At 36.5% G+C, this 16,463-nt stretch overlaps 2 protein-coding genes across 2 annotated transcripts; both read left to right on the top strand.

The window, feature by feature from the left end:
- Positions 2,520-7,062, top strand: LOC105165944. Its single transcript, XM_011085100.2, has 6 exons — positions 2,520-2,700; positions 3,061-3,193; positions 3,327-3,430; positions 5,408-5,579; positions 5,673-5,813; positions 5,888-7,062. The coding sequence occupies exons 1-6, from the start codon at positions 2,651-2,653 to the stop codon at positions 6,854-6,856; spliced, it is 1,569 nt and encodes a 522-aa protein (XP_011083402.1). The 5' UTR covers positions 2,520-2,650; the 3' UTR covers positions 6,857-7,062.
- Positions 12,719-13,766, top strand: LOC105165945 (ATP synthase delta chain, chloroplastic). The gene has a single exon (XM_011085101.2). It carries the CDS (start codon positions 12,794-12,796, stop codon positions 13,601-13,603), a length of 810 nt encoding a protein of 269 aa, XP_011083403.1. The 5' UTR covers positions 12,719-12,793; the 3' UTR covers positions 13,604-13,766.

Genomic DNA, 16,463 nt, shown 5'->3' on the forward strand with positions numbered 1-16,463 from the left:
ACTGAAATAAAGCCATGCATTTCAGAAAATCCAATTTTAAAAAATGCATAGATATCCATAATTTAAAAGCTAAATTAATACACATTAAAATCATAAAACATGCTTTTCAAGAGCATATTAAACACGTTATTCATGCTCAACACATAATAACATGTTAATCGTAAAGCCACAACACTGAACCGGGCTCTAATACCACTGAAAGAATCGGTAGGCCCGGAACGCGGCAGAAGCATGAAATAGAAAAAATTATTAAAACAAATCCAAGGGGTGTTCCCTTTAAAATTCCCGGGCATTTGGTGTTTGTCAAAAGCATAATAATCAACATATAAAAGCATAGAAACAAAATATGAAACTTTACCTTTTTGTTTCTATAGTTGAGCAGCAACATGCGTTGTTCCCTTTCCGTTCTCCCGTTCACTATAGGATCCAAATTAGAACCCCTCTAATTTGTCCACACCACACTAAGGAATATATATAGTTCTTTTTCTATTGCTAGATAGAACAAAGAACAAAGAAAAAACAACTCCAAACTAACACTATTGTTTAGTGCTTTTTTTTTTTTTCTACTTAAATACAATTCAATGTAGAACAAAAAGCAGAACATTTTTTGGAGAGAAAAGAGAGCAAATTTCGTGGCTTAGGTGTTGGTTATACATGATATATGTATAATTTTGTATATTACAGACAATTGAATTCAAAATTCAAAATTTTGTAACTAATCCTATACTATCAGAGCCGAGAATTCAAGTCATACCGACCAACCCTCCAAGGCTTCCATATGACGATTTTGCATGTTAGTTCAATCTGTTAACAACCTTGTCAACTAATTCATTAAAATTGCATAGACATCCCATGTCTGTCCCCGATAAAACATGACACTAATCCAATGGATGCAATACTTAGTGCAAGTCTTCATAGGACTCTCGCTGCCCAGTCCCGTGGTCCTCGACTTGGAACGTTTCAGACCAACCCTCAGAAGTTGGTTACATAGCTGCCATCCAATATGCATCCCAACTACATGGGTTACTCAATTGGTCTTTGGGCATCTGTTATGACGTTAAAACCCCGTTCAACGTAAATAGTAAGTACAACAAACACATAGTGCCAATGAATGCTTACTACATTCATCAAAATAATCTCACATTCATAAAGATTGCAAAATGGTTCCCATAACCGCCAATCCAATTAACTTTCTGGTCACAATTTCTAATAATTTGTTGAACAGATGTCACCGCCATCCAAGCAGATGCACGTCCTTTCTTCTTCCTCTTCTTCTTCTTTCTTTTTTTTTTCAACCAGGTCGATGGGTTCCGAATTTGACTGGTTTTTATAGATTTTCACGGGTTTTGACCGGTTGACTCCGAGTTTGAACTCCCCTATTTTCGTACCCTTGCTCGGACCGGATTCAAGTCAAATTCCCGATCCAATAGGCCGATCCAATCGGAATTTGAAAACATTGACTCAATATAAGCAGCGAATTCATAGGTAATCAAGGTCAAACAAATTAGGACCAAACACGACCTCAAAGATAACTTTGCCAAAACATTCCAAACATCCATTGGAATTAGTACAAACAATATGGCAGAAATCTGAGACCCCTTAGAGATATAATTTTATTAACAGTACAAAAAATATATTAAAAAATCTATAAAACTGACTCAAACTGTGATTTATAATATTATTGTTAGGAAGAAGAATAATTCATGGCATTACCTTGCAAGATTGCTAGAGAGCTAGACTAACTTCCACATCTCGCCTAAATATAAAAAAAAAAAATTCCACAGCTTGCAAATACTGTTCTGCTGTAGGGATCAAGCGACAGACCTTTTGGCAAAAGAATCAATATTTGAAACTATTATATTAGACTCCAATTTTGTACAGATACTGTATTTATGTGAGAAAGGTTTTCCATTCTGAACATCTAACACATACTCTTGTTTAAATCTTAGAAATAATTTACATTTCCTTCCATTCAAGTTTGGTATAATTATATATAAACCCCTTATAATTAAAACAATTATATACAATTTCGTTTAATAAATAGATCTTTCGTTTGTAAGAATTCAATGGATTTGTAAAAATATAACGTCTCACATGTATTAATGTATGAAGACGTGTGAGAGTAATTTGGTCATAGAAAAAATTTATTTTGACTTACAATAAATCAATAATAAGTCAATTAATGGTAAATATAGATTTTTATCTGGTTTTTTGTCAATATCAACGAATTCAGTCAATTTTGCTTAATGGAAGGACTTGCTTATTAGATGAAAGCAAACTTTTGGGATGCCAAATATAATTTTCAAATCATAGAGAGTTTACGTATAATTATACCAAACCTTAGGGGAGGTTGGGTGTAATTATCCTAAATTTTAATATTATTAATACTATTTCTGTTAAAAAAATTAATAGATATCTTTTCTTAATGTAGTTTATGATATTTCCTTATTATCTAATTGACCAAAGTCTAAGGTCTCATTAATCTCGAAATATGCTTACATACTAAGAAACCTCTCACCTATCCGAAGCTCATACGCGTCTCCTTTTACTATTTTTCTCTCCTTAAAATATCTCACAGCCATCGGAATTCATCATCATCTCCCAAGAAAGTAATCACTGTTCGGGACACTGTGAATTCAGGTTTACTGCCATGGCGATGCTTGATTCATTCTTCAAACAGCGCTTCAATGCTGCCAAATGGTAAACCCCAATTTCAGTCTTCTTATCTTTATTTGATCTGACCTGACCTGATTCCTCTATAAATTCTGCTACATCATGTGCTTTAGGGTTTTATTTTAGCTTCTTCAAACTGTTGAAAAGAGTTAGTGTTCATGGAGCCGGAAACTTAATCTTGATCTTATTATTGATATGCGTTATGGTAGTATAAATTAATTATTTTAGGCGGAAGTGTTGAATCAGACTTATTTGCGGTGGTTGTGTCCTCTTTTTGTATACTTGAATTGTACAGTGATTAGTGAATTACCGGTGGTTTTATGAGTTGGTTGTGGAAATATGCACTCTGATTCAACCTGTTTTCAATCTTTTGGTGCGGAATTGCAGTAAAACTTTGCTAAAACTCACAATCCCTCGGATAAAGTTACTGAGGAATCGAAGAGAGATTCAGTTAAAGCAGATGCGTAAAGAAATTGCAAAGCTACTTGAAACTGGTCAAGAAGCCACTGCCAGGATTCGGGTATTAATACAGCACATAGTTACTCTTGTTATTTTGTCATAATGATCATCTGTATAACATTTATGTGAAGCCATTGAGGAGATGTTGAAGGATTTGTAGTCAACCTTTCTGAATGTTATTTTCTCTTGGTCAGGTAGAGCACATTATAAGAGAAGAGAAGATGATGGCTGCACAAGAAATAGTTGAGCTCTTTTGTGAGCTCATTGCTGTCCGCCTCCCAATTATTGAAGCGCAAAGGTATTACTTCTCTTCAAATGTTAACATTATTGATTATAGTAGTAGCTGCAATAGTAGAAGTAGTACTTATAAGAATTTGAATAGTGATAGAAGTAATTATTGGGTTCTGAGCTTCGTTTATTGTGAAATTATATGAGAATGGTTTATTTTTCACGAGGTTGAAATTGGTCTCAAAGATTTCTGAGGTCTTATGTTACTGAGGTCTGCTAATAGTTTTACGAAGTAATTACCAAACTTTGTGGTCCAAGCCCAAGATGCAAGTAAATATTGGATCCTTCACTCCTGATGTTTTGCTTTAGTATCCTTTGTATAATTCACAATTGTCATGCTGGCACTGTCACTTGTTTTTTCCCTTTTTCATTCTAGCGTAGTGAATAACAGTTTTTGCTTCTTTTGCCTTCTGGTTGGTGATTTGTAGATATCCTCTATCTCGCTTTCTCTGTGGTCTAGGACTGTCATATGTGAAGCCTGGCCCGTAACAGTATGGTGGCAATTGAGTGCTTTAGTAAATACTGTTCAAGTAATTCATTTTTTTGGTTGAAGTTTCTGTCAAACAAATTAATGGCACAGAAATAGAATTTACTAGCTCAGTGTCTTCTTTTGGAAAAATTAATTGTCTGAACAGTCTTGAAAAACTGAACTAGGACCATCCATTCACTTAGGTCTAGACTCTAGAATTATGCATTTGCCCCTTCAGTGAATAACATGTCCATCCATTTTTCTTGGAAAGCAAATTTGGTATCATATCCCTCCATAGACCGAGTCAGAGAATCCTGTTTCAAGGAGCACGGAACTAGAAATCCTAGAAGTCACTTGCACTTTTTCTTACCGGACGAGCTAACGTAACGAGCTTCCCTTCTACTACAGAAGCATAATGACAATGCGCATGTGAATGGAAGTGTGAGAGTGCATCAAATTGGAATTGAGTTAACAGTTTGATACCCCAAATGCATCATATAAATTGCACTAGCAATGCATATTTCTAATATGGACCCAATTTAATAAATCACAGCAGTATGCATTTGTAAGTCATCACACGTGGCAGATGAAAAGTAGCTTCGGTTTCCGGTAGGAAGAAGGGAATAAGAACTTCTAGTTGCATTCGAATATTTATTTTACAGCACCATACACCTGAATGAAGTTAAAAGTGTTGTATCTCACATTCATGGCAGTGTTGATCTATTCATGCGTCTGAATGTTGGTTCTTGCTATGAGCTGATGATTGCATGGGATTTTCTCAATATAAAGACACACTCACAATTAGCCTTTTATAGCATAGGCCAAGTCTACATTGGAAAATCTCATATGAATTCAATAGAGAATTGATTTTCGTCTTCGGTATAGATAAAATTTTTCATGTTGGTGAAAGCTTTTGGACAACCACCTTTTGAAGAGGATCTAGAGAAAGCCATTTCCAATTCCAGGCACTCCCTGTAGCATCCAAATTTACATCCTTTTCGGGTTTGGCTACAATCTGACGTTCTTGATAAAGTTGAGGCAAGATCTTATTATTGCATAGGTGCTAATTCAAACGAAGGACCCTGCCATTTGAGTTATGGTTAGGTAGGGGGAGGCCATTGAATCTTTACCTTCGGGGTCACATCATGTTTACCTTAGGTATGAACTGCAACCACAGGAACAAAAGTAAATCCCTGCCCCACTGCTAGAATGAAAAGGGAAGGGCCAGTATCGACAGACAGTCGAAAAGCATTGGCGGAGGCGTTCCCCCTTTTCACCAAGGAAGACACAAGCCTCATTGATGACGGAAGGGGGGAGGGGGGATTGTGGAAGTCTGAAATGAGGGTTGGTGTAGTCCGTTTCTTTTTCTTCCTCGTGGAGGTGGCTACTTTGTCCATTACCGTAACTATATCCTTTATTCTGTCCCAGTGACCCTCTGAACTTTTTTCTTGATGTGTGAACTTTTTGGAGTTTGATTTGTCTTGTGAGCTAAGCCTGTTCATGTTGTATGCATTTCAGGGATTGCCCTCTGGACTTGAAGGAGGCTATTTCCAGTGTATGCTTTGCAGCACCGAGGTGTGCCGATCTGCCAGAGTTGCTACAGGTGCAAATTCTGTTTGCTGGTAAATATGGTAAAGAATTCGTGTCTGCTGCAACTGAGCTTATGCCCGAGTGTGGGGTCAATCGGCAGGTTAGACAAAGTGGCTCTTGTGCTCCATTTTACATAGCCACTTGTATTCAGTTCTTCTGTCTAAAATTTTCTTTTTGAAATTTGGAATTGCAGTTGATAGAGCTTTTATCCATTCGAGCACCTGCACCCGATGTAAAGTTGAAGTTACTGAAGGAAATTGCTGAAGAGTATGAGCTAGACTGGGATCCAAGTGTTACTGAAAGTGCATTGTTGAAACCACATGAAGACTTGCTGGTAATTACTGCTGCTTCTTGATTGCATTTCAATGTTCTGAACTGAGCTCCTTTTCTTTTCCCTTCCCTTTCCAGAACGGGCCATCGCAGTTTGTCAGTGGTTCCAAAGTCCCTCTTCCCAAAGAGAAGCATGATGAAGACGCTACAGCGGAACCTGCCGCCGACGAACACTCTGATTCTGATGCAGACTTTGACATAATCGATTTTCCTGAAGTCCCCAAGCAGGCATTACAGTCAAATAAAGGCTCCGTCACAGCACCAGAGATGTTGCCCTTTCCTGCCTCTGCTCTATCCGATGTTGATGATCAAGAAGAACCCAATCCTTCTGGAGGTAACCAAAATCTATCAAACTTGGGGTCTGAGGATGTAATGCTGGAGAAATCAGCTATGAAAGAAGACGCATCACCCAAAATTTCAGCCAGTCCAGTGGGAGACAAACAGTTTGTGCCATTCATATCTCCTCCATCACAATCTCCAGCATCATTTCCTGCGAGAGAGCACAGTTCACCTCCTGCTGTTCCGAAGACAAAAAATGTTAATGTGGATTTGCAAGACGTATTGGCTGCAGCTCAGGCTGCTGCAGAAACAGCCGAGCGTGCAGCAGCAGCTGCCCGGTCCGCAGCAAGCATTGCTCAGCTCCGGATCAGTGAGCTTGTAAAGAATAAGAACGATGCCGTCTCGGTTCCTACTGTTGAGAACCCATTTCATCTCGAGAAATCCAAGTCAGATGTGGTGGAAAAGACCGATCTACTTAAACACAAGTCGGTTGGTGATTCTGACAGTGCTTCGACTTCTCCAAGCCAAAATGAGAGTTATGAACAATACACGACTCACCAACCAACAGCCCATCCCTCACACTTTGATCCACAAGTGGCTGCTGGGACTTCTCTCGGCAGCAATGTTCTCAATCAAGGCGCCGGACATCACCAGCCACAGAGATTGCCCTCGTTGGATGACGAGACTTACTTCTCATACCCAAACTTGTTCACATCTCAAGGCTCAAATGTCAGCCCTCATGCCCAGTCACCTGCGGACTCCAAGTAAGCAAGACAGGATTTACATCCGTTGTGTTGATATTAATTGCTATAGTCTTGTAGCATTTCTATTCTGTATTTGGGTTGTGAGGTGAATTGCGCTTTTCCATTCGAATAATTCTCTATCTGCACGTTCATACAACCTGTTGTAAATTGAGTTGATGCCATTCTCCATATTTCATATGAGACGAGTTATCAAAAAATAGTTTTTGAAAATGCTGATCTCTTTACTAGCAAGGTGAAAGTGATCTTGTTAGCAGGCAACACATGGGATGAATGCATGTAGTTTCAGACGCTTAACATGTTCGAAATACAGCCATCTCAAATTTGGAAGGAGATACGGTGCAAACACTCTTATGACACATTTTGAATACATAGTTGGTTCTAATGCTTTCAATATTTAAGCATTTCAAATGATTTTGATTCTGATTATTTTAGTTATAACTTGATATCTTGTATATTATATGCACACATATCTGTCATGGTTAAGCCGAGACCAATGCAAGTGTTTGAACTTATGTATAGCTTGTGTATATTATGGTCGAATTCATGAACACATTACTTTGTGCATTGAGTGTAAATAATTATTCTATACCTTTCTTCTTAAAAAAAATAAGGTATATGTCAACCATCTAACTATTCTGACACTTCGAGGTCGTTGGAAATTTTGCAAAAGAAGTTTTCCAAGTACAAATGATCCTTTGAGGTCGTTTGAAGTAAAATTCTGAAAAAAAAATTCAAGTAAATGACCCTTTGAGGTGGTTCGAAGTAAAAATCTGGAAAAAAAAAACAAAAATCTTTCCAAGCATAGATGACCGTTTGAGGTTCCATGCAAAGGGGTCAGTTGGGACTACGATAAGAGAATAAATTCATAAAGTAAACCAGACAACCAAGAAAGGCCAGTTCATTGCAAAATGTTATCAATGGAATCGGGAGGCCATCTTCACATTGAAAATTAGGAAAGGGGGATGGCTTCGCGATCGAGCATCGCGATTTGACCAAAAAAAAGAAAGAGACGAGAATTTCAAGTCAGAAGTACCCATTTTTCCTGTCTCCCATATTAGACTAGCAAATTCATCACTCTCCAGGCTGGCTGGATCTTCTTTCGAAAAAGCAGCCGAGTTATCATCCAATGGGGGTTGAAGCAAGGAAGTGTTGGATCCTACTGTAAAACTCTTGCATAATGTTTGGTTTTGTGTTTTGGAGTGTTCTATTTGTTAAATTGTTTTTTTAGGTATTGGGTCATTGAATACTCTTGAGTTTCGTATGATCCATCTATCTACGTTGCGACCAGTTGAGAGTCGGTGTATACATCTGACTGTTTTACTCCAGCATCCAAAGCGTTCTTAAGCCAATAATCAGGGCCTCGCATCATGCTTCATTGTTTGTGGTGGGGAAAACAAGCCTAGCTGCGACCTCGATTTCCAAACTTCCTGGTCCTTAGAGCAAGATTTTCGCTCAGCACTTGAGGTCGAGGATCCATGGCTACATGCAGCATCCATCCTTCCTCTCTAAGTTGTTCTCCTTCCTGTTCACCTACCAACTCAACTATAGAGTCAGCAAAGACTTGGGCTTTCACAACCATTTTTTATTGGTACTCTATATAAAATTCACCTAACTCTGCCACCCATTTTACTAATCGTCTTGAGGCATTAGGTCGAAATGTAATCTGTCTGAGCGAGTGATTAGTCAATATTACCATGTTGTGTGACTCGAAGTAAGGTCTTAACTTCCTTGGTGTTGTTACTAGTGCCAGGGCCAAATTCTTTATCTGGATGTATTTCTTTTCAGCTTCTGCAGCATCCTGCTAGTATAATATATTAGGTAGGTTTCCCTACTTCTACTCGCACCAAGACCGAGCTCACTACATCATCAAAAACCGCTAAGTATAAATATAAAGTTTCCCACACGTTGGGTTTGCTAGTAGTGGCTGGGTAATCCGGTATTGCTTCAAGTTTTTAAGGGCTTGTTTGCACCCTACTTCCACTGAAAATCCTTTACCTTCCTTAGCGTTTTGAAGCGAGGCAGATTTCTATCTGTCGACCTGGCTATGAAGTGAGCTAAGGATGCAATCCTCCCTGTTAACTTTCATACATCTTTGATTGTTTTTGGCGAGCTTATTTGAAATAGCCTCTATCTTCTCCAAATTGGCCTCAATTTCCTTTTCACTTACCATGTATCCTAGGAATTTTTCATATCTAACTTCGAAAGTGCACTTGGCTGGGTTTAGCTTCATGCCGTATCTCCTCATGACCGCAAAGGCTACTTGTAGGTGAGACAGGTGCTCCTCCTCTTTTTTGCTCTTTATCAGCTTATCATCTACATATACTTCCATGGATGTTTCAATGGGATCTTTAACATCCTATTGACAAGTTTTTGATATGTGGCACCTACATTCTTTAAACCAAACGACAATACATTATAATAATACATGTCATTTTTAGTAAAGAAGGAAGTTTTATCTCTATCTTCTTCGGCTATAAAAATTTGGTCATATCCCTAGTATGCATTCGTCATGCTGAATAAGGCACAACATGCAATGAAGTCCACTAACAAGTCAATCCGAGGTAGTGGGTAGGGATCCTTTGAGCATACTTTGTTCAAGTCCGTAAAATCCGTACACATCCGCCACTTTGTTGCTGTCTTTGGTACCACTACGACGTTGAGTAACCATTCCAAACCTCAGCTAAATAACCTACTTCTAACAACTTGTTTACTTCCTTCTCAATTATTCTATTGCGCTCTACCCAAACGATCTCTTTTCTGCTTCAGAGGCTTGGCTTGAGGATCCACGTTCAACATATGCACAATAACTTTTGGATCTATTCCTCTAAAATCTGAAGGACTCCATGCAAACATATTTGTATTTTTTTCTTATAAAATCGATCGTGAGGGTTCTACGAGCTCATACACAATCCAGTCCTTGTTGTTTTGTTTGGCTCCCCTGAGAACAACTCTATCCCCTTATGCTCTTCCACTGGCTCTATGCATCTCATTCTTTTATTTTCTTCCATCGTGCTACTCCGAATTATTTTCGATTGATAAGGCACTTCTCTATCTTTCTCAGATCTGTTTCGTCTATCTCTTCCTCTATCCCGATCTCAATCTCGACCCTAGTATTTGACCATTCTCCATCTTTTATTGAATTCATTTCATCTTCGTCTATGTATTTTTGGGCTAACTGCATCAATTGTTCTACATCCTATGGGGGTTCCTAGCTAACGCTGAAGCGAAAGATCACTTTTTTAGACCATTTACTAATATACTTACCATCATGTCTATTCTCACGTCCTGCACTTTCAGAGTTTTATTATTGAATTGACCTATAAAACTTTATGGATTCATCATCTGTCTGTCGAATAGTGAATAGGTAGGTAGCTTATCTTTTTTCTTTCCTTTTGCTACCAAAGTGGAAAGTGAATTTTTGGATCAACTGGCTATAAGATTCTATGGTTTCATTTGGTATACTAGTAAACCATTCATGTGCTTTTCCTATCAAAGTAATCACAAATAATTTTTCATTTATAGAGTCAGTTTGCCCATATAAATTCATTTCAAGTTCGATGGCTAATACATACTCTTGGGGGTCCTTGGTTCCATCATACTTAGGTAGATCTGGCAACCTGAGACTTGGGTCCACTAACTCAATGAGTATTTTGTTTGGAAATGGCGAGTTCTTATTCTATGCTACCAATTCTCCATGCCTTTTCAATTCACCTATATGTTGGCCCGGCCTTTCTATCTGCTTTCCAACGTCCTCCAACTCTGCTCGTGAAACTGTTGGATCCCTTCGTCTTTCTCTTTTGCTAGATCCAGACTCTGATATTTTCTTTTCATGACCTTTCTCAGGTACCTGCCCTTTGTCGCATTCTGCTCAACTTGTAACCTCCTTTGGGTTGTTCCTGATCTCTTTTCCTTTGATCCTGAACAACTGTCTCCTTACAGGTTCTCAAACAACTAGCATTGACCATTCTTCTTTCATACTCTACAATGGCATTTCTGCTAACCGCTTCAATCATCCGCTGCAATTCCTCATGGGTTAAATGTACTATTTTTTCTTCCTGTCTTCTGGGGTTCTGTTCCCCTTGCTCCAATTGTGTTGGTTCTTCCATAGGAGTGTGATCTCCTATGGAGGTTCCTTCCACCTCGAATTGAAATGATTCTTTTTTTAATTTCCTACAGATGACGCCAACTGATTAGGGGTTGCAGGTCGTAAACTACCTCGCGTCTTCTGAATAAGTGTTGGGATGTGAGAAAATAGCAAATTATTAGGCCTATTGAGAGGCCCCTAGTTAAGACCCTTCGACGCTTAAGTTAGTGATGGGTCGAGATAGAAGAAAACGATCTCAAAGTATTTAGTGAGATTTTTAGTATCATAAATGTCTTACCATAAATGAATTGTATATGGGACATTTATAGTGTCGGAATGGGACCACCAGCCTGTCTGAAAGGGTCTACTTACCTCGTGCCACGTGTCATGATCCTAAACTGTAAGATATCAGATGAATTGACGACCCTAAGCAATGGGTCCTTAGAACCGAGTCGTAGGTCCAGATCCGGCGCGAATCTTTACCCTGACCTTCTAATAAATACCTACTTTAAGGACATTTGTGTCATTTCTTCTATAATTTCCTTAGTCCCGATCATATTTGATGTATTACACACTGAGTGGAGTAATTGCAGGATATAAGAATTTACAGCCAAGCTTATTTTTTTGGGGTGAAGACAACATCAACAATTCAAACTACTGACACACTATTTATATCAATACACCTTGTTGAATATTATTAATTGTGCTTGAAGGTACGCAGTGGGTCGGGTCGGCTCAAAATCAGTATAGACTAGTTCGAAAAAATTCGGTTTAGAACTAACCCACTACTGTATAGGATCAGTTCTAAGCCTTTAAATGGGCCCTGATCGAGTCCATTTATGAACTCAATTCCAGCTCACGAACCAGCCCGATTGAGGCTTGAACGATGTCTGAATGTGCCTTTTTTGTAATTTTTGAAATAGAAGTTTTCTTTTGAATAATTACTTAGATTTATGATTATATTATGAAAAAAAATAAATTGAACTTAAATAATAGTTAAGAGTACATAATGAACTTAAATAATAACTTGACGAAAACGCTTACAATAATAAATTTAGATGATAATAAATTCAAAAAGTATTTAAATTAAATTTTGAAAAAAATAAACAAAGAGTAGTAAAGAATTAAAGTACTAAATATTTAGAAGTAGAACAAAAGATAATAATTTTTAGAGTTTTAAAAATATAAAAAAAAACTATTGAAATAGTTAATTTTTTTTATATATCATGCATTATTTTTATAAAAGAAAAGGTTCAATAAGTTCAGTCCAGCCCAGCTCAAACGATAAAATAAAATTATTTAAAAAAAAAAAGAGTGAGCAGGAAAAGAGATTTCAAACTTAAGAAGAGAGAAAAATAACAAATTGTGAGAATAAAGGGAAAAAAATAAAATAAATAAAAAGCAAATGACAGATAAAAAAAAATGCTCTTTAATTATATAAAACTACAGATAGTAATTGTAAATTTGACTGAACTTGAAGCAATAGATCTTATTTTACCTTCACACTATTTCAATATTTGCAAAACGGAAATTTGAGGAAAAAATATTGTTATATTTGGACTCATTTTCAAGAAATTGTTTTCTGAAATCATTGTGAAAAATCTTTCTTGGATGTGTTATTTCGAATTCTCAATTTTACCCCTAATAAAGACCAATAATCACGCGTAGGTGTCTGGCATTTTGGTCAATCTTCGCAAAATATGTGAAGCGCACACGTGTCAATTTCTTATCTCGTTGAGATAAGATGCCATTCTTCTCCTCAATCACTAGATAGTTACTCTAATCTCCACCGTTTGTCAGTTAAGCTTCCCGAATCCTAGCCGTTAATCCCTATCCAAAATCCCTCTTCTCCTATCAATGCTTCTCAAAATTCTTTCCCCCAACCAGAAGCAGCTGCCACCGTCGTTCGCAATGGCCGCCACAGCCGCCGCCGCCGCCGCCCTGCAGCAAACCCCAGTCACTTTCTCGCCGCTGTTATCCCAACTCCATTCCAAACCAATTACCAGACTATCCCTCTCGTCAAACCTTAAAATCCCTAAACTCACTATCAAGCCCCTTCTCCGCCGCCGCGGCCGCGGAGGCGGAGCCTCCGGCGCCAGAATGGCAGACACCGCAGCTGGAAGTTACGCCAATGCCCTCGCCGAGGTCGCGAAGTCTAACAACACGCTCGATGAAACCTCCGGCGACGTCGAGAAGGTCGAGAAAATATTCTCCGATGAGCAAGTGCTGAACTTCTTCACCAATCCCACGGTTGGCGAGGAAGAGAAGCGGAAAATATTGGACGAGATCGCGAAATCGTCAGGCCTGCAGCCTCACGTTGCGAACTTCCTCAACATTCTGGTGGACATGAAGAGGATCGATCTGATAAAGGAAATCGTGAAGGAGTTCGAAGTGGTGTACAACAAATTGACAGACACACAGGTGGCGATCGTCACATCGGTGGTACAATTGGAGTCGCAGCATCTGGCGCAGATCGCGAAGGAGGTCCAGAGACTGACCTCGGCGAGGAACATCAGAATCAAGACGGTGATTGACCCGTCTCTGGTAGCCGGGTTCACGATCCGGTATGGAAATTCCGGGTCGAAACTGATTGACATGAGCGTAAAGAAGCAGCTTGAGGAGATTGCTGCAGAGCTTGATCTTGGGGACATTCAATTAACTGTATGATTATTATTTTTGTTCCTAATTTTTGGGATAAGAACTCTCCCTCTCTCTCATGCTTGTTTCTGGGAAGGGTATAATATGTATGGATCTATGATTTTTTTGGTGGAGAATATATGTGTAGAGTTTAATTCTATCTAAATAAAGTAGGAACCTAATTAGAGTTTAATTTCTTGAAATCAATTAGCAGTATGCGCTATGGTTCAATATCATGAATTTTCAATTTGATTGATATATAATGTAGATGAGTTGAAAATAATATTGTGTTAATGCAATTTAATTTTTATGATATCTGAAATCAACATATACTTAATGTGAAAAAAAAAAAAATAGCAAATTATTTTGTGTTTCAAAAAATAAAGTAAATTATTCCTGTCAATTTTTGAATAGGGGATAATTTGCTTCGTTTTTCAAAATAAAGAATAATTTGATATTTTATTTTTTACAATGACATTTTGCTCATTTCTAATATAATTGAAGGTAAATTGTATTTTTTCCAAATAATATTTGATTAGTAAGATTGTTATATTGTTACTTTATGTAAGAATTTTTCTTTTTCTTCTTTTTTTTAAGTAAAGTTCCATTTAAAATTAAAATTTTATTTAGAATCTCTTGAAAGTGAAAAAAAAGAACAATGAATTTAAGATACAGATTTACTTATATTTTATAAATGTAAATTTAACTTTCAAAAACACCTCAAACATAGATAGAAATGATTTTTATTTGAGTAAATTATATTGATATTTTTTGAGATTATGTCCAATATAAAAAAGAGAATGTGTTTGGATATAATTTGTTATATAGGTATTTTGTACATATTGCATTCTGAATATATAGTATTATATTATTATTTTGGATAAATTACAACGACCTCTCTCGATGTTAAGCATAATTACGAATATCATCTCGTTGTTTGAAAAATTATCAATATCTCACTGATTTTAACGGCCGTTTAATAATTAGCCCATTCGTTAGTCTCCGTTAGGTTTTTATTTATTTTCTTGTGGTGAACAAAGCCCTCGTCGACTAAAGATTATAATTCGATTTCTTTTTAATTTTGTTATTGATTAAGTGAATAGTTTCTTTTGTAATTTTTAAAATTTTTTCATTAACTCTATTTGATTTTTTTACAATTTTTTTTGAAGAAAGAAAAAAATACAGTAAGAGTATAATTGATAATTTCATACTCCAATTCAAGAATTATATAATTTTATCAAACATCAGGGGGCATTTATAATTTTTACATAACGAGAAGTATTCATAATTACGTCAAATATTATCCTATTATTTTTGTTAAATAAATCAATGTGACATGACAACATTTTTTTACTAGGCAACCATGATGTCTAAAAGTGTGGTTTAAGTAGATTATCCTGCAAATTTTCAATGAAATTAGCTAAACAAATTGAGAAAGTATAATGTAAAACACGAATTTACATCAAACACAACAATCTAAAGTAAAAACTAATTGTTTATTTGTGGTTGGACTCTTTTTATTTTTCTATTTCCTTTTTAATAACTATTTGTGATTGGAGTTATTTTTATTTCCTTGTAAAACTAATTCAATATTATTCCCAAACTCTCTTATTATAGATTGAGATATATCTTTTATCATACGTTTCTGATTTGAGTTGTTGATGGAGTAGAATGCTATTGCCAAATCTCAGGGAAATTGGTGGATAGAATTGCCTCTCTCTCATTGCCACACCCTGCTCTTCTGGCTTCTACTTTGGACAATAAATATAAGGGAGGGGTCAATATGGGTTACGATCCATGGGTTCAATTTGATCTATTTAGTTTTGAGTTGAATTGAATTTGTTATAATTTAGAATGGGTTTTTATGGATGAAATTTAAAAAAAATTATATTTTATATGAATTGGATATGAGTTGTTAATGTGTGTGTTACGGATTTTTGATAGACTTAATATGGGTTGATTATGGGTTCAATCTAGAGGGATTAATGTGGGTTAAGATCCATGGGTTCAATTCAATTCAATGTTTTAGCAGGTTTGGTTTGTTTTGATTTAGAATGGATTGTTATGGGTGGGATTTAAAATAAAATTATATTTTATATGAATTAGATATGAATTTTTAATGGTTAATGGGCCTAATATGGATTAATTATGATTTAACTCATAAAATAGAAGTAAAGGTAATTCTAGAAAAAAGAGACTATGCACTTTTTTGTAAATGGCAATTTGAATTTTGATCCCATGACGATTCATATGACAATTGAGAGAAAGGGAAAATGAAAAAATTAGTCCTGTAAGTTTGGTTAACGGCACATTTTAGTCCTTCAACTTTTGGGCTAACAGATTTAGTTCTATAATTTCAAAAAAGAGATAAATTTAGTCCTGTAACTTTATAAAAGCGACATTTTTAGTCCTGCGATCAAATTTAAGTCAATTTTACCCTTGTTTAACTTTAAAATGAGTTTTTCTAGTCCAATTTCAATCCTATTTGAATTTTACTCCCATGCTCACAAAAAAAGGTACGAGTCTAAGTTTATTGAAAAAATATTTAATTATATTATATTTAGATATTTTATCCACTAACGGAGGAGATTTTTGAGAGAATTGGAACCAAATGAAAGTTCGAGTTGCAATGGGAACATGGAGTATTTCCAAATTTTGGAAATACAAAGAAGGGAATTTATTATGAAAATTCTTGAGAAATGTTGCAACAGTCCTAAAAGGATTGACTTGGATCTTCTCAGGAAAGAAAAAATAGAGGAACTGATTGGAAAGAACTTGAGCTGGACACCTTGAAGATTTCACAAGATCTAAGAGAAAGTCAAAAGACAGTCCAAAACTGTGGACATAAGTTAATTCATATACCTGTGAAAATAGAAAAACTTGAGCCAAA

This window comes from Sesamum indicum, linkage group LG7 (genome assembly GCF_000512975.1).
Source record: "Sesamum indicum cultivar Zhongzhi No. 13 linkage group LG7, S_indicum_v1.0, whole genome shotgun sequence".
Taxonomy (NCBI): Eukaryota; Viridiplantae; Streptophyta; class Magnoliopsida; order Lamiales; family Pedaliaceae; genus Sesamum; species Sesamum indicum.